The sequence below is a fragment of the Oncorhynchus gorbuscha genome, linkage group LG18 (genome assembly GCF_021184085.1).
Source record: "Oncorhynchus gorbuscha isolate QuinsamMale2020 ecotype Even-year linkage group LG18, OgorEven_v1.0, whole genome shotgun sequence".
NCBI classification, from domain to species: Eukaryota; Metazoa; Chordata; class Actinopteri; order Salmoniformes; family Salmonidae; genus Oncorhynchus; species Oncorhynchus gorbuscha.
This window is the reverse complement of record NC_060190.1, coordinates 73,566,403-73,592,434: the sequence shown is the minus strand read 5'-3', so window position 1 is coordinate 73,592,434 and position 26,032 is coordinate 73,566,403. Positions and strand designations below refer to the sequence as shown.

The window sequence follows — 26,032 nt, the reverse complement described above, 5'->3', positions numbered from 1 at the left end:
AACTGCATCGACAGCATTGTCCCCACAGTGACCGTACGTACATACCCCAACCAGAAGCCATAGATTACAGGCAACATCCGCACTGAGCTAAAGGCTAGAGCTGATTACCAGGACCATGCACTGACCAGCTGGCAAGTGTCTTCACTGACATTTTCAACCTCTCCCTGACACAGTCGGTAATACCTACTCTACTTGTTTCAAGCAGACCACCATAGTCCCTGTGCCCATGAACGCCAAAGTAGCCTGTCTAAATGACTATCGCCCCATACCACTCACATCTGTAGCCATGAAAAGCATTGAAAGGCTGGTCACATCAACGCCATCATCCCAGACACCCTGGACCCACTCCCATTCACATCCCGCCCCAACAGATCCACAGATGACGCAATATCTATTGCTCTCCACACACTGCCCTTTCCCACTTAGACAAGGGGAACACCTACGCGAGAATGCTGTTATTTGAATAAGGCTCATCATTCAACACCATAGTGCCCTCCACGCTCATCACTAAGCTAAGAAACCTGGGACTGAACACTTCCCTCTGCAACTGGATCCTGGACTTCCTGACTGGCCTCCCCAGGTGGTGAGGGTAGGCAACAAAACATCCGCCTCGCTCACCCTCAACACGGGGGCCCCTCAGGGGTGTGTGCTTGGTCCCCTCCTGTACTCCTTGTTCACCCATGACTGTGGACAGCACGACTCCATTGCCACCATTAAGTTTGCCAACAACATGACGGTAGGGAGGAGAACGGAGACCTGGCAGTGTGATGCCAGGAAAACAACAACAAAAAAACTAGATCAGCAAGACAAAGGAGCTGATCATGGACTACTAGGAAAGGAGGGCCGAGCACGACATCAACAGGGCTGTAATGGAGCGGGTCGAGAAATTCAAGTTCCTCTGTGTCCACATCACTAAGGATCAATTATGGTCCACACTCACCAACGCAGTCGTGAATAGGGCACGATAACGCCTCTTCCCCCTCAGGAGGCTGAAAAGTTTTGGCCTGAGACCTCAGATCCTCAAAAAGTTCTGCAGCTGCACCATTGAGAGAATCTTGACTGGTTGCATCACCGCCTGGTATGACAACTGCTCGGCCTCCAACCGCAAGGCGCTACAGAGGGTAGTGCGTACGGCCCAGTACATCACTGGGGCCAAGCTTCCTGCCACCCAGGACCTCTATACCAGGCGGTGTCAGAGGGAGGCCCTACAAATTGTCAAAGACTCCAGCCACCCTAGTCATAGACTGTTCTCTCTGCTACCGCATGGCAAGTGGTACCGATGCACCAATCTGGAACCAACAGGACCCTGAACAGCTTCTACCCCCAAGCCATAAGGCCCACTAAATAGTTAGTCTGCATTGACCCATTTTCCACACATTTTTTTGGACTCATCACAAACGCTGCTGCCACTGTTTATTATTTGTCACTTCACTCCTAGTTATATGTAAATATCTACCTGAATTACCTCGTACCCCTACACATAAACTCAGTACTGGTACCCCAAGTATATAGCCATATAGTTACACATTGCGTATTTATTATCACTGTATTACTAAATAATATTACTGTATTATTACGTGTTTAAATGTCTATTATTTCTCTGTTTTCTCTCTCTCTCCATGGTTGGTAAGGGCCCGTACATATTTCACTGTTAGTCTAGACCTGTTGTTCACGAAGCATGTGACAAATACATTTAGATTTGACATTCATCCTCTAACCTAACAAACTAGAACTTTTGTCAGTAAGCCTTCTGTCCTAGTGCATTCTGGGTCCTACCCCATGATAGGTTCACATTGGATAATGTTTGGTCTTTCTTTCCTCCTTAAATAAAGTGCAAACACTATCAGGGCACCACAGTTCACTCTGGGGCTCCCGAGTGGCTCAGCGGTCCGAGGCATCTCAGTGCTTGAGGCGTCACTACAGATAATGTGGTTTGAATCCAGGCTGTATCACAACTGGCTGTGATTGGGAGTCCCATAGGGCGACGCAAAATTGGCCGAGCGTCGTCCGGGGTTTGGCCGTCATTGAAAATAAGAATTTGTTTTTAACTGACTTGCCTACTAGTTAAATAAAGGTATATAAAAAAAATCTTAAAAATTCACCACTCCTAATTAGAATATAGGCTACATTCTTCTACTGATGTGGCTTTATATATATTTATATATACACTGACTGACCAATTACCTGGAAGTGTAGCATGGAACAAGGCCAGGACCAGGGTTCTGGTGCTGAAAGGCTTGTTGCTGTCATTCATGAAGACCGGTATGCACAGTCTCACCAGGATAAAGTAACCGTAGAAAAGACAGCCCAGAATCTGAGTGAAGGACAGGAAGGAAACAGGTTGAGGATAAATGGTCCCAGATGGTCCCAGATCTGTTTGCCTGGTCCCAGATCTGTTTGTATTGTATAACAGTAGACTGACTAGCCTGGTCCCAGATCTGTTTGTATTGTATAACAGTAGACTGACTAGCCTGGTCCCAGATCTGTTTGTATTGTATAACAGTAGACTGACTAGCCTGGTCCCAGATCTGTTTTTATTGTATAACAGTAGACTGACTAGCCTGGTCCCAGATTAGTTGTATTGTATAGCAGTAGACTGACTAGCCTGGTCCCAGATCTGTTTGTATTGTATAGCAGTAGACTGACTAGCCTGGTCCCAGATCTGTTTGTATTGTATAACAGTAGACTGACTAGCCTGGTCCCAGATCTGTTTGTATTGTATAGCAGTAGACTGACTAGCCTGGTCCCAGATCTGTTTGTATTGTAGCAGTAGACTGACTAGCCTGGTCCCAGATCTGTTTGTATTGTATAACAGTAGACTGACTAGCCTGGTCCCAGATCTGTTTGTATTGTATAGCAGTAGACTGACTAGCCTGGTCCCAGATCTGTTTGTATTGTATAGCAGTAGACTGACTAGCCTGGTCCCAGATCTGTTTGTATTGTAGCAGTAGACTGACTAGCCTGGTCCCAGATCTGTTTGTATTGTATAGCAGTAGACTGACTAGCCTGGTCCCAGATCTGTTTGTATTGTATAGCAGTAGACTGACTAGCCTGGTCCCAGATCTGTTTGTATTGTATAACAGTAGACTGACTAGCCTGGTCCCAGATCTGTTTGTATTGTAGCAGTAGACTGACTAGCCTGGTCCCAGATCTGTTTGTATTGTATAACAGTAGACTGACTAGCCTGGTCCCAGATCTGTTTGTATTGTATAGCAGTAGACTGACTAGCCTGGTCCCAGATCTGTTTGTATTGTAGCAGTAGACTGACTAGCCTGGTCCCAGATCTGTTTGTATTGTATAGCAGTAGACTGACTAGCCTGGTCCCAGATCTGTTTGTATTGTATAGCAGTAGACTGACTAGCCTGGTCCCAGATCTGTTTGTATTGTAGCAGTAGACTGACTAGCCTGGTCCCAGATCTGTTTGTATTGTATAGCAGTAGACTGACTAGCCTGGTCCCAGATCTGTTTGTATTGTATAGCAGTAGACTGACTAGCCTGGTCCCAGATCTGTTTGTATTGTATAACAGTAGACTGACTAGCCTGGTCCCAGATCTGTTTGTATTGTAGCAGTAGACTGACTAGCCTGGTCCCAGATCTGTTTGTATTGTATAACAGTAGACTGACTAGCCTGGTCCCAGATCTGTTTGTATTGTATAGCAGTAGACTGACTAGCCTGGTCCCAGATCTGTTTGTATTGTAGCAGTAGACTGACTAGCCTGGTCCCAGATCTGTTTGTATTGTATAGCAGTAGACTGACTAGCCTGGTCCCAGATCTGTTTGTATTGTAGCAGTAGACTGACGAGCCTGGTCCCAGATCTGTTTGTATTGTATAACAGTAGACTGACTAGCCTGGTCCCAGATCTGTTTGTATTGTAGCAGTAGACTGACTAGCCTGGTCCCAGATCTGTTTGTATTGTATAACAGTAGACTGACTAGCCTGGTCCCAGATCTGTTTGTATTGTATAGCAGTAGACTGACTAGCCTGGTCCCAGATCTGTTTGTATTGTAGCAGTAGACTGACTAGCCTGGTCCCAGATCTGTTTGTATTGTATAGCAGTAGACTGACTAGCCTGGTCCCAGATCTGTTTGTATTGTAGCAGTAGACTGACGAGCCTGGTCCCAGATCTGTTTGTATTGTATAACAGTAGACTGACTAGCCTGGTCCCAGATCTGTTTGTATTGTAGCAGTAGACTGACTAGCCTGGTCCCAGATCTGTTTGTATTGTATAACAGTAGACTGACTAGCCTGGTCCCAGATCTGTTTGTATTGTATAGCAGTAGACTGACTAGCCTGGTCCCAAATCTGTTTGTATTGTATAGCAGTAGACTGACTCTAGCCTGGTCCCAGATCTGTTTGTATTGTAGCAGTAGACTGACTAGCCTGGTCCCAGATCTGTCTGTACGGTCTTGCCAATTCCCATTGGCTAACCATGGCCGAGGAATCTGTCCAGAGTTCAGAATTATAAAAGCAAAAGATACTACACGATATATACAATAATATACTGGACGTACTGATAAGATTAGAGATAACAGTTAAATTATAGTATAGCTTGGAGACCTGAACTATACTGGTATGTCAATGACCTGCTACTGGAACAATACTGAGCCACAAGCTGCATTCAATACCTCTACCAACAGAGGGCGAATAAGGGTAGTCTCTCCCTTACTATATAAAGCAAATTGGGCTCTGGAAAAAACACTTTACAGTATGAAATCAAATCAATTATTTATTATTAGGGTGATTACGTTCACTGGTTATTTTAAAATAGATTAAAACACGAACTGTATATCTACAGTAGACAATACAGACAATCTATCATTAAGATTAACAATAGGAAAATAACTCACCTTAGCAAACGTTACGCCAACATAGTTCCATCTAATGTGTGGGTTTCTGGGGTAAGACTCTCTGTAGATGAGGGTGGGAGCAAAGAGGAAATAGAGGTAGCTCGAGAACGTTGGGAACCTGGGACCCTCTCCTGAGAAACACAATGATGTCATTAGTCTGGCAGTATTGTCTGTCGAGGTGATGACAATACAGGGCCTATCATGGTCAGGCCATATGGTCAGGAAAAGATCCTTGCCCCAAGTTTCTACTGTATATGTTACCTCTATAAACACTAGAGACAAGGTTCTATATGTCACCTCTATAAACACTTTAGACAAGGTTCTATATGTCACCTCTATAAACACTTTAGACAAGGTTCTATATGTCAACTCTATAAACACTTTAGACAAGGTTCTATATGTCACCTCTATAAACACTTTAGACAAGGTTCTATATGTCACCTCTATAAACACTTTAGACAAGGTTCTATATGTCACCTCTATAAACACTTTAGACAAGGTTCTATATGTCACCTCTATAAACACTTTAGACAAGGTTCTATATGTCACCTCTATAAACACTTTAGACACGGTTCTGAGGTTCTATATGTCACCTCTATAAACACTTTAGACAAGGTTCTATATGTCACCTCTATAAACACTTTAGACAAGGTTCTATATGTCACCTCTATAAACACTTTAGACAAGGTTCTGAGGTTCTATATGTCACTTCTATAAACACTTTAGACAAGGTTCTATATGTCACCTCTATAAACACGTTAGACAAGGTTCTATATGTCACCTCTATAAACACTTTAGACAAGGTTCTATATGTCACCTCTATAAACACTTTAGACAAGGTTCTATATGTCACCTCTATAAACACTTTAGACAAGGTTCTGAGGTTCTATATGTCACCTCTATAAACACTTTAGACAAGGTTCTATATGTCACCTCTATAAACACTTTAGACAAGGTTCTATATGTCACCTCTATAAACACTTTAGACAAGGTTCTATATGTCACCTCTATAAACACTTTAGACAAGGTTCTGAGGTTCTATATGTCACCTCTATAAATACTTTAGACAAGGTTCTATATGTCACCTCTATAAACACTTTAGACAAGGTTCTATATGTCACCTCTATAAACACTTTAGACAAGGTTCTGTGGTTCTATATGTCACCTCTATAAATACTTTAGACAAGGTTCTATATGTCACCTCTATAAACACTTTAGACAAGGTTCTATATGTCACCTCTATAAACACTTTAGACAAGGTTCTATATGTCACCTCTATAAACACTTTAGACAAGGTTCTATATGTCACCTCTATAAACACTTTAGACAAGGTTCTATATGTCACCTCTATAAACACTTTAGACAAGGTTCTGAGGTTCTATATGTCACCTCTATAAACACTTTAGACACGGTTCTATATGTCACCTCTATAAACACTTTAGACACGGTTCTGAGGTTCTATATGTCACCTCTATAAACACTTTAGACAAGGTTCTATATGTCACCTCTATAAACACTTTAGACAAGGTTCTATATGTCACCTCTATAAACACTTTAGACAAGGTTCTGAGGTTCTATATGTCACTTCTATAAACACTTTAGACAAGGTTCTATATGTCACCTCTATAAACACGTTAGACAAGGTTCTATATGTCACCTCTATAAACACTTTAGACAAGGTTCTATATGTCACCTCTATAAACACTTTAGACAAGGTTCTATATGTCACCTCTATAAACACTTTAGACAAGGTTCTGAGGTTCTATATGTCACCTCTATAAACACTTTAGACAAGGTTCTATATGTCACCTCTATAAACACTTTAGACAAGGTTCTATATGTCACCTCTATAAACACTTTAGACAAGGTTCTATATGTCACCTCTATAAACACTTTAGACAAGGTTCTGAGGTTCTATATGTCACCTCTATAAATACTTTAGACAAGGTTCTATATGTCACCTCTATAAACACTTTAGACAAGGTTCTATATGTCACCTCTATAAACACTTTAGACAAGGTTCTGAGGTTCTATATGTCACCTCTATAAATACTTTAGACAAGGTTCTATATGTCACCTCTATAAACACTTTAGACAAGGTTCTATATGTCACCTCTATAAACACTTTAGACAAGGTTCTATATGTCACCTCTATAAACACTTTAGACAAGGTTCTATATGTCACCTCTATAAACACTTTAGACAAGGTTCTATATGTCACCTCTATAAACACTTTAGACAAGGTTCTGAGGTTCTATATGTCACCTCTATAAACACTTTAGACAAGGTTCTATATGTCCACTCTATAAACACTTTAGACAAGTTTCTATATGTCACCTCTATAAACACTTTAGACAAGCTTCTGAGGTTCTATATGTCACTTCTATAAACACTTTAGACAATGTTCTGAGGTTCTATGTGTCACCTCTATAAACACTTTAGACAAGGTTCTATATGTCACCTCTATAAACACTTTAGACAAGGGTCTATATGTCACCTCTATAAACACTTTAGACAAGGTTCTATATGTCAGCTCTATAAACACTTTAGACAAGGTTCTATATGTCAACTCTATAAACACTTTAGACAGGGTTCTGAGGTTCTATATGTCAACACTATAAACACTTTAGACAAGGTTCTATATGTCACCTCTATAAACACTTTAGACAAGGTTCTATATGTCACCTCTATAAACACTTTAGACAAGGTTCTGAGGTTATATATGTCACCTCTATAAACACTTTAGATAAGGTTCTATATGTCACCTCTATAAACACTTTAGACAAGGTTCTGAGGTTCTATATGTCACTTCTATAAACACTTTAGACAATGTTCTGAGGTTCTATGTGTCACCTCTATAAACACTTTAGACAAGGTTCTGAGGTTCTATGTGTCACCTCTATAAACACTTTAGACAAGGTTCTGAGGTTCTATATGTCACCTCTATAAACACTTTAGACAAGGTTCTATATGTCACCTCTATAAACACTTTAGACAAGGTTCTATATGTCACCTCTATAAACACTTTAGACAAGGTTCTATATGTCACCTCTATAAACACTTTAGACAAGGTTCTGAGGTTATATATGTCACCTCTATAAACACTTTAGATAAGGTTCTATATGTCACCTCTATAAACACTTTAGACAAGGTTCTGAGGTTCTATATGTCACTTCTATAAACACTTTAGACAATGTTCTGAGGTTCTATGTGTCACCTCTATAAACACTTTAGACAAGGGTCTGAGGTTCTATATGTCACCTCTATAAACACTTTAGACAAGGTTCTGAGGTTCTATGTGTCACCTCTATAAACACTTTAGACAAGGTTCTGAGGTTCTATATGTCACCTCTATAAACACTTTAGACAAGGTTCTATATGTCACCTCTATAAACACTTTAGACAAGGTTCTATATGTCACCTCTATAAACACTTTAGACAAGGTTCTATATGTCACCTCTATAAACACTTTAGACAAGGTTCTGAGGTTATATATGTCACCTCTATAAACACTTTAGATAAGGTTCTATATGTCACCTCTATAAACACTTTAGACAAGGTTCTGAGGTTCTATATGTCACTTCTATAAACACTTTAGACAATGTTCTGAGGTTCTATATGTCACCTCTATAAACACTTTAGACAAGGGTCTGAGGTTCTATATGTCACCTCTATAAACACTTTAGACAAGGTTCTGAGGTTCTATATGTCACCTCTATAAACACTTTAGACAAGGTTCTGAGGTTCTATATGTCACCTCTATAAACACTTTAGACAAGGTTCTATATGTCACCTCTATAAACACTTTAGACAAGGTTCTATATGTCACCTCTATAAACACTTTAGACAAGGTTCTATATGTCACCTCTATAAACACTTTAGACAAGGTTCTATATGTCACCTCTATAAACACTTTAGACAAGGTTCTGAGGTTCTATATGTCACCTCTATAAACACTTTAGACAAGGTTCTATATGTCACCTCTATAAACACTTTAGACAAGGTTCTATATGTCACCTCTATAAACACTTTAGACAAGGTTCTGAGGTTCTATATGTCACCTCTATAAACACTTTAGACAAGGTTCTATATGTCACCTCTATAAACACGTTAGACAAGGTTCTATATGTCACCTCTATAAACACTTTAGACAAGGTTCTATATGTCACCTCTATAAACACTTTAGACAAGGTTCTATATGTCACCTCTATAAACACTTTAGACAAGGTTCTGAGGTTCTAAATGTCATCTCTATAAACACTTTAGACAAGGTTCTATATGTCACCTCTATAAACACTTTAGACAAGGTTCTATATGTCACCTCTATAAACACTTTAGACAAGGTTCTGAGGTTCTAAATGTCATCTCTATAAACACTTTAGACAAGGTTCTATATGTCACCTCTATAAACACTTTAGACAAGGTTCTATATGTCACCTCTATAAACACTTTAGACAAGGTTCTATATGTCACCTCTATAAACACTTTAGACAAGGTTCTGAGGTTCTATATGTCACCTCTATAAACACTTTAGACAAGGTTCTATATGTCACCTCTATAAACACTTTAGACAAGGTTCTATATGTCACCTCTATAAACACTTTAGACAAGGTTCTATATGTCACCTCTATAAACACTTTAGACAAGGTTCTGAGGTTCTATATGTCACCTCTATAAACACTTTAGACAAGGTTCTATATGTCACCTCTATAAACACTTTAGACAAGGTTCTATATGTCACCTCTATAAACACTTTAGACAAGGTTCTGAGGATCTATATGTCACCTCTATAAATACTTTAGACAAGGTTCTATATGTCACCTCTATAAACACTTTAGACAAGGTTCTATATGTCACCTCTATAAACACTTTAGACAAGGTTCTATATGTCACCTCTATAAACACTTTAGACAAGGTTCTATATGTCACCTCTATAAACACTTTAGACAAGGTTCTATATGTCACCTCTATAAACACTTTAGACAAGGTTCTGAGGTTCTATATGTCACCTCTATAAACACTTTAGACAAGGTTCTATATGTCACCTCTATAAACACTTTAGACAAGGTTCTATATGTCACCTCTATAAACACTTTAGACAAGGTTCTGAGGTTCTATATGTCACCTCTATAAACACTTTAGACAAGGTTCTATATGTCACCTCTATAAACACTTTAGACAAGTTTCTATATGTCACCTCTATAAACACTTTAGACAAGGTTCTGAGGTTCTATATGTCACTTCTATAAACACTTTAGACAATGTTCTGAGGTTCTATGTGTCACCTCTATAAACACTTTAGACAAGGGTCTGAGGTTCTATATGTCACCTCTATAAACACTTTAGACAAGGTTCTGAGGTTCTATGTGTCACCTCTATAAACACTTTAGACAAGGTTCTGAGGTTCTATATGTCACCTCTATAAACACTTTAGACAAGGTTCTATATGTCACCTCTATAAACACTTTATACAAGGTTCTGAGGTTCTATATGTCACCTCTATAAACACTTTAGACAAGGTTCTATATGTCACCTCTATAAACACTTTAGACAAGGTTCTATATGTCACCTCTATAAACACTTTAGACAAGGTTCTATATGTCACCTCTATAAACACTTTAGACACGGTTCTGAGGTTCTATATGTCACCTCTATAAACACTTTAGACAAGGTTCTATATGTCACCTTTATAAACACTTTAGACAAGGTTCTATATGTCACCTCTATAAACACTTTAGACAAGGTTCTGAGGTTCTATATGTCACCTCTATAAACACTTTAGACAAGGTTCTATATGTCACCTCTATAAACACTTTAGACAAGGTTCTATATGTCACCTCTATAAACACTTTAGACAAGGTTCTATATGTCACCTCTATAAACACTTTAAACACTTTAGACAAGGTTCTATATGTCACCTCTATAAACACTTTAGACAAGGTTCTATATGTCACCTCTATAAACACTTTAGACAAGCTGAGGTTCTATATGTCACCTCTATAAACACTTTAGACAAGGTTCTATATGTCACCTCTATAAACACTTTAGACAAGGTTCTATATGTCAACTCTATAAACACTTTAGACAAGGTTCTGAGGTTCTATATAACACTTTAGACAAGGTTCTGAGGTTCTATATGTCACCTCTATAAACACTTTAGACAAGGTTCTATATGTCACCTCTATAAACACTTTAGACAAGGTTCTATATGTCACCTCTATAAACACTTTAGACAAGGTTCTGAGGTTCTATATGTCACCTCTATAAACACTTTAGACAAGGTTCTATATGTCATCTCTATAAACACTTTAGACAAGGTTCTATATGTCACCTCTATAAACACTTTAGACAAGGTTCTAGGGTTCTATGTCACCTCTATAAACACTTTAGACAAGGTTCTGAGGTTCTATATGTCACCTCTATAAACACTTTAGACAAGGTTCTATATGTCACCTCTATAAACACTTTAGACAAGGTTCTGAGGTTCTATATGTCACTTCTATAAACACTTTAGACAAGGTTCTGAGGTTCTATATGTCACCTCTATAAAAAACTTTAGACAGGGTTTTGAGGTTCTATATAACACTTTAGACAAGGTTCTGAGGTTCTATATGTCACCTCTATAAACACTTTAGACAAGGTTCTATATGTCACCTCTATAAACACTTTAGACAAGGTTCTGAGGTTATATATGTCACCTCTATAAACACTTTAGACAAGGTTCTATATGTCACCTCTATAAACACTTTAGACAAGGTTCTGAGGTTCTATATGTCACCTCTATAAACACTTTAGACAAGGGTCTGAGGTTCTATATGTCACCTCTATAAACACTTTAGACAAGGTTCTGAGGTTCTATGTGTCACCTCTATAAACACTTTAGACAAGGTTCTGAGGTTCTATATGTCACCTCTATAAACACTTTAGACAAGGTTCTATATGTCACCTCTATAAACACTTTAGACAAGGTTCTATATGTCACCTCTATAAACACTTTAGACAAGGTTCTATATGTCACCTCTATAAACACTTTAGACAAGGTTCTGAGGTTATATATGTCACCTCTATAAACACTTTAGATAAGGTTCTATATGTCACCTCTATAAACACTTTAGACAAGGTTCTGAGGTTCTATATGTCACCTCTATAAACACTTTAGACAATGTTCTGAGGTTCTATGTCACCTCTATAAACACTTTAGACAAGGTCTGAGGTTCTATATGTCACCTCTATAAACACTTTAGACAAGGTTCTGAGGTTCTATGTGTCACCTCTATAAACACTTTAGACAAGGTTCTATATGTCACCTCTATAAACACTTTAGACAAGGTTCTATATGTCACCTCTATAAACACTTTAGACAAGGTTCTATATGTCACCTCTATAAACACTTTAGACAAGGTTCTATATGTCACCTCTATAAACACTTTAGACAAGGTTCTATATGTCACTCTATAAACACTTTAGACAAGGTTCTGAGGTTCTATATGTCACCTCTATAAACACTTTAGACAAGGTTCTATATGTCACCTCTATAAACACTTTAGACAAGGTTCTATATGTCACCTCTATAAACACTTTAGACAAGGTTCTGAGGTTCTATAACCTCTATAAACACTTTAGACAAGGTTCTGATTCTATGTCACCTCTATAAACACTTTAGACAAGGTTCTATATGTCACCTCTATAAACACTTTAGACAAGGTTCTATATGTCACCTCTATAAACACTTTAGACAAGGTTCTATATGTCACCTCTATAAACACTTTAGACAAGGTTCTATATGTCACCTCTATAAACACTTTAGACAAGGTTCTATATGTCACCTCTATAAACACTTTAGACAAGGTTCTGAGGTTCTATATGTCACCTCTATAAACACTTTAGACAAGGTTCTATATGTCACCTCTATAAACACTTTAGACAAGGTTCTATATGTCACCTCTATAAACACTTTAGACAAGGTTCTATATGTCACCTCTATAAACACTTTAGACAAGGTTCTGAGGTTCTATATGTCACCTCTATAAACACTTTAGACAAGGTTCTATATGTCACCTCTATAAACACTTTAGACAAGGTTCTATATGTCACCTCTATAAACACTTTAGACAAGGTTCTGATATAAACACTTTAGTCACCTCTATAAACACTTTAGACAAGGTTCTATATGTCACCTCTATAAACACTTTAGACAAGGTTCTATATGTCACCTCTATAAACACTTTAGACAAGGTTCTGAGGTTCTATATGTCACCTCTATAAACACTTTAGACAAGGTTCTATATGTCACCTCTATAAACACTTTAGACAAGGTTCTATATGTCACCTCTATAAACACTTTAGACAAGGTTCTGAGGTTCTATATGTCACTTCTATAAACACTTTAGACAAGGTTCTGAGGTTCTATATAACACTTTAGACAAGGTTCTGAGGTTCTATATGTCACCTCTATAAACACTTTAGACAAGGTTCTATATGTCACCTCTATAAACACTTTAGACAAGGTTCTATATGTCACCTCTATAAACACTTTAGACAAGGTTCTGAGGTTCTATATGTCACCTCTATAAACACTTTAGACAAGGTTCTATATGTCATCTCTATAAACACTTTAGACAAGGTTCTATATGTCACCTCTATAAACACTTTAGACAAGGTTCTATATGTCAACTCTATAAACACTTTAGACAAGGTTCTGAGGTTCTATATGTCACCTCTATAAACACTTTAGACAAGGTTCTATATGTCACCTCTATAAATACTTTAGACAAGGTTCTGAGGTTCTATATGTCACTTCTATAAACACTTTAGACAAGGTTCTGAGGTTCTATATGTCACCTCTATAAAAAACTTTAGACAGGGTTTTGAGGTTCTATATAACACTTTAGACAAGGTTCTGAGATTCTATATGTCACCTCTATAAACACTTTAGACAAGGTTCTATATGTCACCTCTATAAACACTTTAGACAAGGTTCTATATGTCACCTCTATAAACACTTTAGACAAGGTTCTAGGTTCTATATGTCACCTCTATAAACACTTTAGACAAGGTTCTGAGGTTCTATATGTCACCTCTATAAACACTTTAGACAAGGTTCTATATGTCACCTCTATAAACACTTTAGACAAGGTTCTGAGGTTCTATATGTCACCTCTATAAACACTTTAGACAAGGGTCTGAGGTTCTATATGTCACCTCTATAAACACTTTAGACAAGGTTCTGAGGTTCTATGTGTCACCTCTATAAACACTTTAGACAAGGTTCTGAGGTTCTATGTCACCTCTATAAACACTTTAGACAAGGTTCTATATGTCACCTCTATAAACACTTTAGACAAGGTTCTGATTCTATGTCACCTCTATAAACACTTTAGACTAGGTTCTATATGTCACCTCTAAAACACTTTAGACAAGGTTCTGAGGTTCTATATGTCACCTCTATAAACACTTTAGACAAGGTTCTATATGTCACCTCTATAAACACTTTAGACAAGGTTCTGACACCTCTATAAACACTTTAGACAAGGTTCTATATGTCACCTCTATAAACACTTTAGACAAGGTTCTGAGGTTCTATATGTCACCTCTATAAACACTTTAGACAAGGTTCTATATGTCACCTCTATAAACACTTTAGACAAGGTTCTGAGGTTCTATATGTCACCTCTATAAACACTTTAGACAAGGTTCTCACCTCTATAAACACTTTAGACAAGGTTCTATATGTCACCTCTATAAACACTTTAGACAAGGTTCTATGTCACCTCTATAAACACTTTAGACAAGGTTCTATATGTCACCTCTATAAACACTTTAGACAAGGTTCTATATGTCACCTCTATAAACACTTTAGACAAGGTTCTTTCTATATGTCACCTCTATAAACACTTTAGACAAGGTTCTATATGTCACCTCTATAAACACTTTAGACAAGGTTCTATATGTCACCTCTATAAACACTTTAGACAAGGTTCTGATAAACACTTTAGTTCTATATGTCACCTCTATAAACACTTTAGACAAGGTTCTATTCTATGTCACCTCTATAAACACTTTAGACACTTTAAACACTTTAGACAAGGTTCTATATGTCACCTCTATAAACACTTTAGACAAGGTTCTATATGTCACCTCTATAAACACTTTAGACAAGGTTCTATATGTCACCTCTATAAACACTTTAGACAAGGTTCTATATGTCACCTCTATAAACACTTTAGACAAGGTTCTGAGGTTCTATATGTCACCTCTATAAACACTTTAGACAAGGTTCTATATGTCACCTCTATAAACACTTTAGACAAGGTTCTATATGTCACCTCTATAAACACTTTAGACAAGGTTCTATATGTCACCTCTATAAACACTTTAGACAAGGTTCTGAGGTTCTATGTCACCTCTATAAACACTTTAGACAAGTCACCTCTATAAACACTTTAGACAAGGTTCTATATGTCACCTCTATAAACACTTTAGACAAGGTTCTGAGGTTCTATATGTCATAAACACTTTAGACAAGGTTCTATATGTCACCTCTATAAACACTTTAGACAAGGTTCTGAGGTTCTATGTCACCTCTATAAACACTTTAGACAAGGTTCTATATGTCACCTCTATAAACACTTTAGACAAGGTTCTATATGTCACCTCTATAAACACTTTAGACAAGGTTCTATATGTCACCTCTATAAACACTTTAGACAAGGTTCTATATGTCACCTCTATAAACACTTTAGACAAGGTTCTATATGTCACCTCTATAAACACTTTAGACAAGGTTCTATATGTCACCTCTATAAACACTTTAGACAAGGTTCTGAGGTTCTATATGTCACCTCTATAAACACTTTAGACAAGGTTCTATATGTCACCTCTATAAACACTTTAGACAAGGTTCTATATGTCACCTCTATAAACACTTTAGACAAGGTTCTGAGGTTCTATATGTCACCTCTATAAACACTTTAGACAAGGTTCTGAGGTTCTATATGTCACCTCTATAAACACTTTAGACAAGGTTGAGGTTCTATATGTCACCTCTATAAACACTTTAGACAAGGTTCTGAGGTTCTATGTGTCACCTCTATAAACACTTTAGACAAGGTTCTGAGGTTCTATATGTCACCTCTATAAACACTTTAGACAAGGTTCTAGTCACCTCTATAAACACTTTAGTTCTGAGGTTCTATGTCACCTCTATAAACACTTTAGACAAGGTTCTATATGTCACCTCTATAAACACTTTATACAAGGTTCTGAGGTCATAAACACTTTAGACAAGGTTCTATAAACACTTTAGACAAGGTTCTATATGTCACCTCTATAAACACTTTAGACAAGGTTCTATATGTCACCTCTATAAACACTTTAGACACGGTTCTGAGGTTCTATATGTCACCTCTATAAACACTTTAGACAAGGTTCTATATGTCACCTCTATAAACACTTTAGACAAGGTTCTATATGTCACCTCTATAAACACTTTAGACAAGGTTCTGAGGTTCTATATGTCACCTCTATAAACACTTTAGACAAGGTTCTATATGTCACCTCTATAAACACTTTAGACAAGGTTCTATATGTCACCTCTATAAACACTTTAGACAAGGTTCTATATGTCACCTCTATAAACACTTTAGACAAGGTTCTGAGGTTCTATATGTCACCTCTATAAACACTTTAGACAAGGTTCTATATGTCACCTCTATAAACACTTTAGACAAGGTTCTATATGTCACCTCTATAAACACTTTAGACAAGGTTCTATATGTCACCTCTATAAACACTTTAGACAAGGTTCTATATGTCACCTCTATAAACACTTTAGACAAGGTTCTATATGTCACCTCTATAAACACTTTAGACAAGGTTCTGAGGTTCTATATGTCACCTCTATAAACACTTTAGACAAGGTTCTATATGTCACCTCTATAAACACTTTAGACAAGGTTCTATATGTCACCTCTATAAACACTTTAGACAAGGTTCTGAGGTTCTATATGTCACTTCTATAAACACTTTAGACAATGTTCTGAGGTTCTATGTGTCACCTCTATAAACACTTTAGACAAGGGTCTGAGGTTCTATATGTCACCTCTATAAACACTTTAGACAAGGTTCTGAGGTTCTATGTGTCACCTCTATAAACACTTTAGACAAGGTTCTGAGGTTCTATATGTCACCTCTATAAACACTTTAGACAAGGTTCTATATGTCACCTCTATAAACACTTTATACAAGGTTCTGAGGTTCTATATGTCACCTCTATAAACACTTTAGACAAGGTTCTATATGTCACCTCTATAAACACTTTAGACAAGGTTCTATATGTCACCTCTATAAACACTTTAGACAAGGTTCTTTATGTCACCTCTATAAACACTTTAGACACGGTTCTGAGGTTCTATATGTCACCTCTATAAACACTTTAGACAAGGTTCTATATGTCACCTTTATAAACACTTTAGACAAGGTTCTATATGTCACCTCTATAAACACTTTAGACAAGGTTCTGAGGTTCTATATGTCACCTCTATAAACACTTTAGACAAGGTTCTATATGTCACCTCTATAAACACTTTAGACAAGGTTCTATATGTCACCTCTATAAACACTTTAGACAAGGTTCTATATGTCACCTCTATAAACACTTTAGACAAGGTTCTATATGTCATCTCTATAAACACTTTAGACAAGGTTCTATATGTCACCTCTATAAACACTTTAGACAAGGTTCTGAGGTTCTATATGTCACCTCTATAAACACTTTAGACAAGGTTCTATATGTCAACTCTATAAACACTTTAGACAAGGTTCTGGGGTTCTATATGTCACTTCTATAAACACTTTAGACAAGGTTCTGAGGTTCTATATAACACTTTAGACAAGGTTCTGAGGTTCTATATGTCACCTCTATAAACACTTTAGACAAGGTTCTATATGTCACCTCTATAAACACTTTAGACAAGGTTCTATATGTCACCTCTATAAACACTTTAGACAAGGTTCTGAGGTTCTATATGTCACCTCTATAAACACTTTAGACAAGGTTCTATATGTCACCTCTATAAACACTTTAGACAAGGTTCTATATGTCATCTCTATAAACAATTTAGACAAGGTTCTGAGGTTCTATATGTCACCTCTATAAACACTTTAGACAAGGTTCTATATGTCACCTCTATAAATACTTTAGACAAGGTTCTGAGGTTCTATATGTCACTTCTATAAACACTTTAGACAAGGTTCTGAGGTTCTATATGTCACCTCTATAAAAAACTTTAGACAGGGTTTTGAGGTTCTATATAACACTTTAGACAAGGTTCTGAGGTTCTATATGTCACCTCTATAAACACTTTAGACAAGGTTCTATATGTCACCTCTATAAACACTTTAGACAAGGTTCTATATGTCACCTCTATAAACACTTTAGACAAGGTTCTAGGTTCTATATGTCACCTCTATAAACACTTTAGACAAGGTTCTGAGGTTCTATATGTCACCTCTATAAACACTTTAGACAAGGTTCTATATGTCACCTCTATAAACACTTTAGACAAGGTTCTGAGGTTCTATATGTCACCTCTATAAACACTTTAGACAAGGTTCTATGTGTCACCTCTATAAACACTTTAGACAAGGTTCTGAGGTTCTATATGTCACTTCTATAAACACTTTAGACAAGGTTCTGAGGTTCTATATGTCACCTCTATAAACACTTTAGACAGGGTTCTGAGGTTCTATATGTCACCTCTATAAAAACTTTAGACAGGGTTTTGAGGTTCTATATAACACTTTAGACAAGGTTCTGAGGTTCTATATGTCACCTCTATAAACACTTTAGACAAGGTTCTGAGGTTCTATATAACACTTTAGACAAGGTTCTGAGGTTCTATATAACACTTTAGACAAGGTTCTGAGGTTCTATATGTCACCCCTATAAACACTTTAGACAAGGTTCTGAGGTTCTATATGTCACCTCTATAAACACTTTAGACAAGGTTCTGAGGTTCTATATAACACTTTAGACAAGGTTCTGAGGTTCTATATAACACTTTAAACAAGGTTCTGAGGTTCTATATGTCACCCCTATAAACACTTTAGACAAGGTTCTGATGTTCTGACACTGTATGGGGACATTATGACTCATCATGGTCAGTTGAATGCACTGAATGACAATGTAAATGCAATCGTCATTGGGTGGTAGTTTCTGTGTCGTTACGTTAATTATTTTATATTACATTACATTATCCTTGTCATTACCTTCCTTTGTCTTGTGGTTTAGGATGACTGGGACATTCTCTCGGATGAAAGAGTAGCTTTTCATCAGGAAACGGATCTGAACAGGAGACAACATGTAAAAGTTATACAAGGCAAATGGAGCCAGCTAAGGCAATAAAACAAACCAATCATGAACAATGAATGACTGTAACTTGTTACATTGACATCCACACCTTAGATGAATCAAGGGATTGGAATAGAATTGTCCTTGTGAGAGTTATTGCCAGACCTGGGTTCAAATCGTTTTTGAATTCTTTCAAATACTTTTAGCCTTTTCTTTAGCCTGCCTGGAGAGCCAGATGGACAGGGCTGATCTTTTGTCACTATTCTATTGTTTCCCTTGCACCAGCTAATCTCAATCAAGTTCAGCTAAATTATTTTAAATGATTTCAAATAGTGTTTGAACCCAGGTTTGGTTACTGCATCCAAAGTCTCATATGTTCTCCTGCCAATTCTAAAAAGTACTCTATAAATAAAGATAACAAATGACCAAGCGTTCTTTATTGACAATATCAGTGTGAAGATAAGAGGAGCAGGGCAGAGATGGGATGAGTCCAATCCAGTTAATTATAAACACTGTCACAACAAGCAGAGATGGGATGAGTCCAATCCAGTTAATTATAAACACTGTCACAACAAGCAGAGATGGGATGAGTCCAATCAGGATGAATACTAACACTGTCACAACAAGCAGATGGGACACTGTCCAATCAGGATGAATACTAACACTGTCACAACAAGCAGAGATGGGATGAGTCCAATCAGGATGAATACTAACACTGTCACAACAAGCAGAGATGGGATGAGTCCAATCAGGATGAATACTAACACTGTCACAACAAGCAGATGGGATACTGTCCAATCAGGATGAATACTAACACTGTCACAACAAGCAGATGGGACACTGTCCAATCAGGATGAATACTAACACTGTCACAACAAGCAGAGATGGGATGAGTCCAATCAGGATGAATACTAACACTGTCACAACAAGCAGAGATGGGATGAGTCCAATCAGGATGAATACTAACACTGTCACAACAAGCAGAGATGGGATGAGTCCAATCAGGATGAATACTAACACTGTCACAACAAGCAGAGATGGGACACTCTACTTTTACTCGTATAATATGAGATGTTGTTGATGCTCGTGTCTATATTCATCACTGTCTTTACTTAATTACTCAACTTTTCACTATCAGACAGCTCTTCACCACACACCACTGTAGGTACACACATCCATCCATACGTCTTCTAGTAATTCCACATTTCATAGTGTTGACTTTACTATACAATGTTGTCCATACCTGTTCCAATATGATGATGAATCGTGAGGCTGGAGGCAGCTGGTAGTGAAAGACCACGTATATAGGGAGAACCCCCAGTACAGCGACCTGCAAGGCGGAGAGCACCAGCCCAGCGCCCACCGACAGTACCCCCTGTACCGGGCTGCGATGGTAGAGAGTCCCCCCGAGAGACAGGGCATAGTAGGGCACGGCCAACGTGTAGCTGAACATCAACAGCCAGGCCAAACCTACTATATGTAGCTTCCCAAAGGCATAGGACAACAGGTCAAACTCCAGCACCAGTCTGGGGATAGAATTGAATAGAATATATTGAAATATAATAGAATGGAATCTTCAAAATAGAATTGAATAGAATATTTTGAAATATATTAGAATGGAATCTTCAAAATAGAATTTAATAGAATATATTGAAATATAATAGAATTGAATAGAATATATTGAAATATAATAGAATTGAATAGAATATATTGAAATATAATAGAATGGAATCTTCAAAATAGAATTGAATAGAATATATTGAAATATAATAGAATTGAATAGAATATATTGAAATATAATAGAATTGAATAGAATATATTGAAATATAATAGAATGGAATCTTCAAAATAGAATTTAATATAATATATTGAAATATAATAGAATTGAATAGAATATATTGAAATATAATAGAATTGAATAGAATATATTGAAATATAGGAGATTGGACTCTTCAAAACCCTTAGTAAAGTCCGAAGCTTATCGAATGCTTCCCAGTCTACACCTTTGTCTGTGATTGGTCAACAGTACTACTCCTAGTAGGAGTGTTTGTTGTCAGTCCACAAGAGATGCTAAGTTTTTTATGCTTAAAAAAAAAACTTGAGGTATACTACACCAAACATCTTATTTAGATATAAAATTGACCAGATTAAGACCTTCTCGGTGAAATGACGAAAACAACTATTGACAGATTTCTTGATTTATCTTAGATTATTAATTCAGACTATTTTGAGGAAGTGTTTCTGGCTATGATGTCGCTACAGTGGCTCAAGAGGGACAAACAACCAGTAATATTGCTGTGTTTCAGAGCAAAGGTCTTTAGGGAGTATGCGATCACAGACGGTCGCTTCGACCTAGACGAGGTCTTCTAGGAGCAAGGAAAGCCCAAACAATTGTCAGAGACTCCTAGCCACAAGGCATAGTCACTTTAACCTACATGTACAAATGACCTCGACTAACCTGTACCCCCGCACATTGACTCGGTACCGATACCCCCTGTATATAGTCTCATTACTAACCTGTACCCCCGCACATTGACTCGACATTGACTCTCATTACTAACCTGATACCGGTACCCCCTGTATATAGTCTCATTACTAACCTGTACCCCCGCACATTGACTCGGTATCGCTACCCCCTGTATATAGTCTCATTACTAACCTGTACCCCCGCACATTGACTCGGTACCAGTACCCCCTGTATATAGTCTCATTACTAACCTGTACCCCCGCACATTGACTCGATACCGGTACCCCCTGTATATAGTCTCATTACTAACCTGTACCCCCGCACATTGACTCGATACCGGTACCCCCTGTATATAGTCTCATTACTAACCTGTACCCCCGCACATTGACTCGGTATCGCTACCCCCTGTATATAGTCTCATTACTAACCTGTACCCCCGCACATTGACTCGGTACCAGTACCCCCTGTATATAGTCTCATTACTAACCTGTACCCCTGCACATTGACTCAGTACCGGTACCCCCTGTATATAGTCTCATTACTAACCTGTACCCCTGCACATTGACTCAGTACCGGTACCCCCTGTATATAGCCTCCACATTGACTCAGTACCGGTACCCCCTGTATATAACCTCCACATTGACTCAGTACCGGTACCCCCTGTATATAGCCTCCACATTGACTCAGTACCGGTACCCCCTGTATATAGCCTCCACATTGACTCAGTACCGGTACCCCCTGTATATAACCTCCACATTGGACTCAGTACCGGTACCCCCTGTATATAGCCTCCACATTGACTCAGTACCGGTACCCCTGTATATAACCTCCACATTGACTCAGTACCGGTACCCCTGTATATAACCTCCACATTGACTCAGTACCGGTACCCCTGTATATAGCCTCCACATTGACTCAGTACCGGTACCCCTGTATATAACCTCCACATTGACTCAGTACCGGTACCCCTGTATATAGCCTCCACATTGACTCTGTACCAGTACCCCCTGTATATAGCCTCCACATTGACTCTGTACCAGTACCACCCTGTATATAACCTCCACATTGACTCTGTACCGGTACCCCCTGTATATAACCTCCACATTGACTCTGTACCGGTACCCCCTGTATATAGCCTCCACATTGACTCTGTACCAGTACCCCTGTATATAGCCTCCACATTGACTCTGTACCAGTACCACCCTGTATATAACCTCCACATTGACTCTGTACCGGTACCCCCTGTATATAACCTCCACATTGACTCTGTACCGGTGCTCCCTGTATATAGACTCCACATTGACTCTGTACCAGTACCCCCTGTATATAGCCTCCACACTGACTCTGTACCGGTACCCCCTGTATATAGACTCCACATTGACTCTGTACCGGTACCCCCTGTATATAACCTCCACATTGACTCAGTACCGGTACCCCCTGTATATAGACTCCACATTGACTCTGTACCAGTACCCCCTGTATATAGCCTCCACACTGACTCTGTACCGGTACCCCCTGTATATAGACTCCACATTGACTCTGTACCAGTACCCCCTGTATATAGCCTCCACATTGACTCAGTACCGGTACCCCCTGTATATAACCTCCACATTGACTCAGTACCGGTACCCCCTGTATATAGCCTCCACATTGACTCTGTACCGGTACCCCCTGTATATAGCCTCCACATTGACTCAGTACCGGTACCCCCTGTATATAACCTCCACATTGACTCAGTACCGGTACCCCCTGTATATAACCTCCACATTGACTCAGTACCGGTACCCCCTGTATATAGCCTCCACATTGACTCTGTACCAGTACCCCCTGTATATAGCCTCCACATTGACTCTGTACCAGTACCACCCTGTATATAACCTCCACATTGACTCAGTACCGGTACCCCCTGTATATAACCTCCACATTGACTCAGTACCGGTACCCCCTGTATATAACCTCCACATTGACTCTGTACCGGTACCCCCTGTATATAGCCTCCACATTGACTCTGTACCAGTACCCCCTGTATATAGCCTCCACATTGACTCTGTACCAGTACCACCCTGTATATAACCTCCACATTGACTCTGTACCGGTACCCCCTGTATATAACCTCCACATTGACTCTGTACCGGTACCCCCTGTATATAGCCTCCACATTGACTCTGTACCAGTACCCCCTGTATATAGCCTCCACATTGACTCTGTACCAGTACCACCCTGTATATAACCTCCACATTGACTCTGTACCGGTACACCCTGTATAAAGCCTCCACATTGACTCTGTACCGGTACCCCCTGTATATAGACTCCACATTGACTCAGTACCAGTACCCCTGTATATAGCCTCCACATTGACTCAGTACCAGTACCCCCTGTATATAACCTCCACATTGACTCTGTACCGGTACACCCTGTATAAAGCCTCCACATTGACTCTGTACCGGTACCCCCTGTATATAGACTCCACATTGACTCAGTACCGGTACCCCCTGTATATAGCCTCCACATTGACTCTGTACCGGTACCCCCTGTATATAGCCTCCACATTGACTCTGTACCGGTACCCCCTGTATATAGCCTCCACATTGACTCTGTACCGGTACCCCCTGTATATAGCCTCCACATTGACTCTGTACCGGTACCCCTGTATATAGCCTCCACATTGACTCTGTACCGGTACCCCCTGTATATAGCCTCCACATTGACTCTGTACCGGTACCCCTGTATATAGCCTCCACATTGACTCTGTACCGGTACCCCTGTATATAGCCTCCACATTGACTCTGTACCAGTACCCCCTGTATATAGCCTCCACATTGACTCTGTACCAGTACCACCCTGTATATAGCCTCCACATTGACTCTGTACCGGTACCCCCTGTATATAGCCTCCACATTGACTCTGTACCGGTACCCCCTGTATATAGCCTCCACATTGACTCTGTACCAGTACCCCCTGTATATAGCCTCCACATTGACTCTGTACCAGTACCACCCTGTATATAACCTCCACATTGACTCTGTACCGGTACCCCCTGTATATAACCTCCACATTGACTCTGTACCGGTATAGCCCCACATGTATATATAGCCTCCACATTGACTCTGTACCAGTACCCCCTGTATATAGCCTCCACATTGACTCTGTACCAGTACCACCCTGTATATAACCTCCACATTGACTCTGTACCGGTACACCCTGTATAAAGCCTCCACATTGACTCTGTACCGGTACCCCCTGTATATAGACTCCACATTGACTCAGTACCGGTACCCCCTGTATATAGCCTCCACATTGACTCAGTACCGGTACCCCCTGTATATAGCCTCCACATTGACTCTGTACCGGTACCCCTGTATATAGTCTCCACATTGACTCTGTACCGGTACCCCTGTATATAGCCTCCACATTGACTCTGTACCGGTACCCCCTGTATATAGCCTCCACATTGACTCTGTACCGGTACCCCCTGTATATAGCCTCCACATTGACTCTGTACCGGTACCCCCTGTATATAGCCTCCACATTGACTCTGTACCGGTACCCCCTGTATATAGCCTCCACATTGACTCTGTACCGGTACCCCCTGTATATAGCCTCCACATTGACTCTGTACCGGTACCCCTGTATATAGCCTCCACATTGACTCTGTACCGGTACCCCTGTATATAGCCTCCACATTGACTCTGTACCGGTACCCCCTGTATATAGCCTCCACATTGACTCTGTACCGGTACCCCCTGTATATAGCCTCCACATTGACTCTGTACCGGTACCCCTGTATATAGCCTCCACATTGACTCTGTACCAGTACCCCCTGTATATAGCCTCCACATTGACTCTGTACCGGTACCCCTGTATATAACCTCCACATTGACTCTGTACCAGTACCCCCTGTATATAGCCTCCACATTGACTCTGTACCGGTACCCCCTGTATATAGCCTCCACATTGACTCTGTACCAGTACCCCCTGTATATAGCCTCCACATTGACTCTGTACCGGTACCCCCTGTATATAGCCTCCACATTGACTCTGTACCAGTACCCCCTGTATATAGCCTCCACATTGACTCTGTACCAGTACCCCCTGTATATAGCCTCCACATTGACTCTGTACCAGTACCCCCTGTATATAGCCTCCACATTGACTCTGTACCGGTACCCCTGTATATAGCCTCCACATTGACTCTGTACCAGTACCCCTGTATATAGCCTCCACATTGACTCTGTACCAGTACCCCCTGTATATAGCCTCCACATTGACTCAGTACCAGTACCCCCTGTATATAGACTCCACATTGACTCAGTACCGGTACCCCCTGTATATAGCCTCCACATTGACTCAGTACCAGTACCCCCTGT

At 39.3% G+C, this 26,032-nt stretch overlaps 1 protein-coding gene across 1 annotated transcript in view; it reads right to left on the bottom strand.

Moving 5' to 3' along the window:
* Window positions 1–26,032, bottom strand: part of soat2 (sterol O-acyltransferase 2) — an 88,372-nt gene that overhangs the window by 17,459 nt on the left and 44,881 nt on the right. The window contains exons 7-10 of the mRNA XM_046312678.1: window positions 20,442–20,724; window positions 19,117–19,192; window positions 4,849–4,979; window positions 2,185–2,314 (exon numbers count right to left, since the gene is read on the bottom strand). Of these exons, the coding sequence (XP_046168634.1) occupies window positions 2,185–2,314; window positions 4,849–4,979; window positions 19,117–19,192; window positions 20,442–20,724 (620 nt within the window). The remainder of the gene's footprint in view (window positions 1–2,184; window positions 2,315–4,848; window positions 4,980–19,116; window positions 19,193–20,441; window positions 20,725–26,032) is intronic.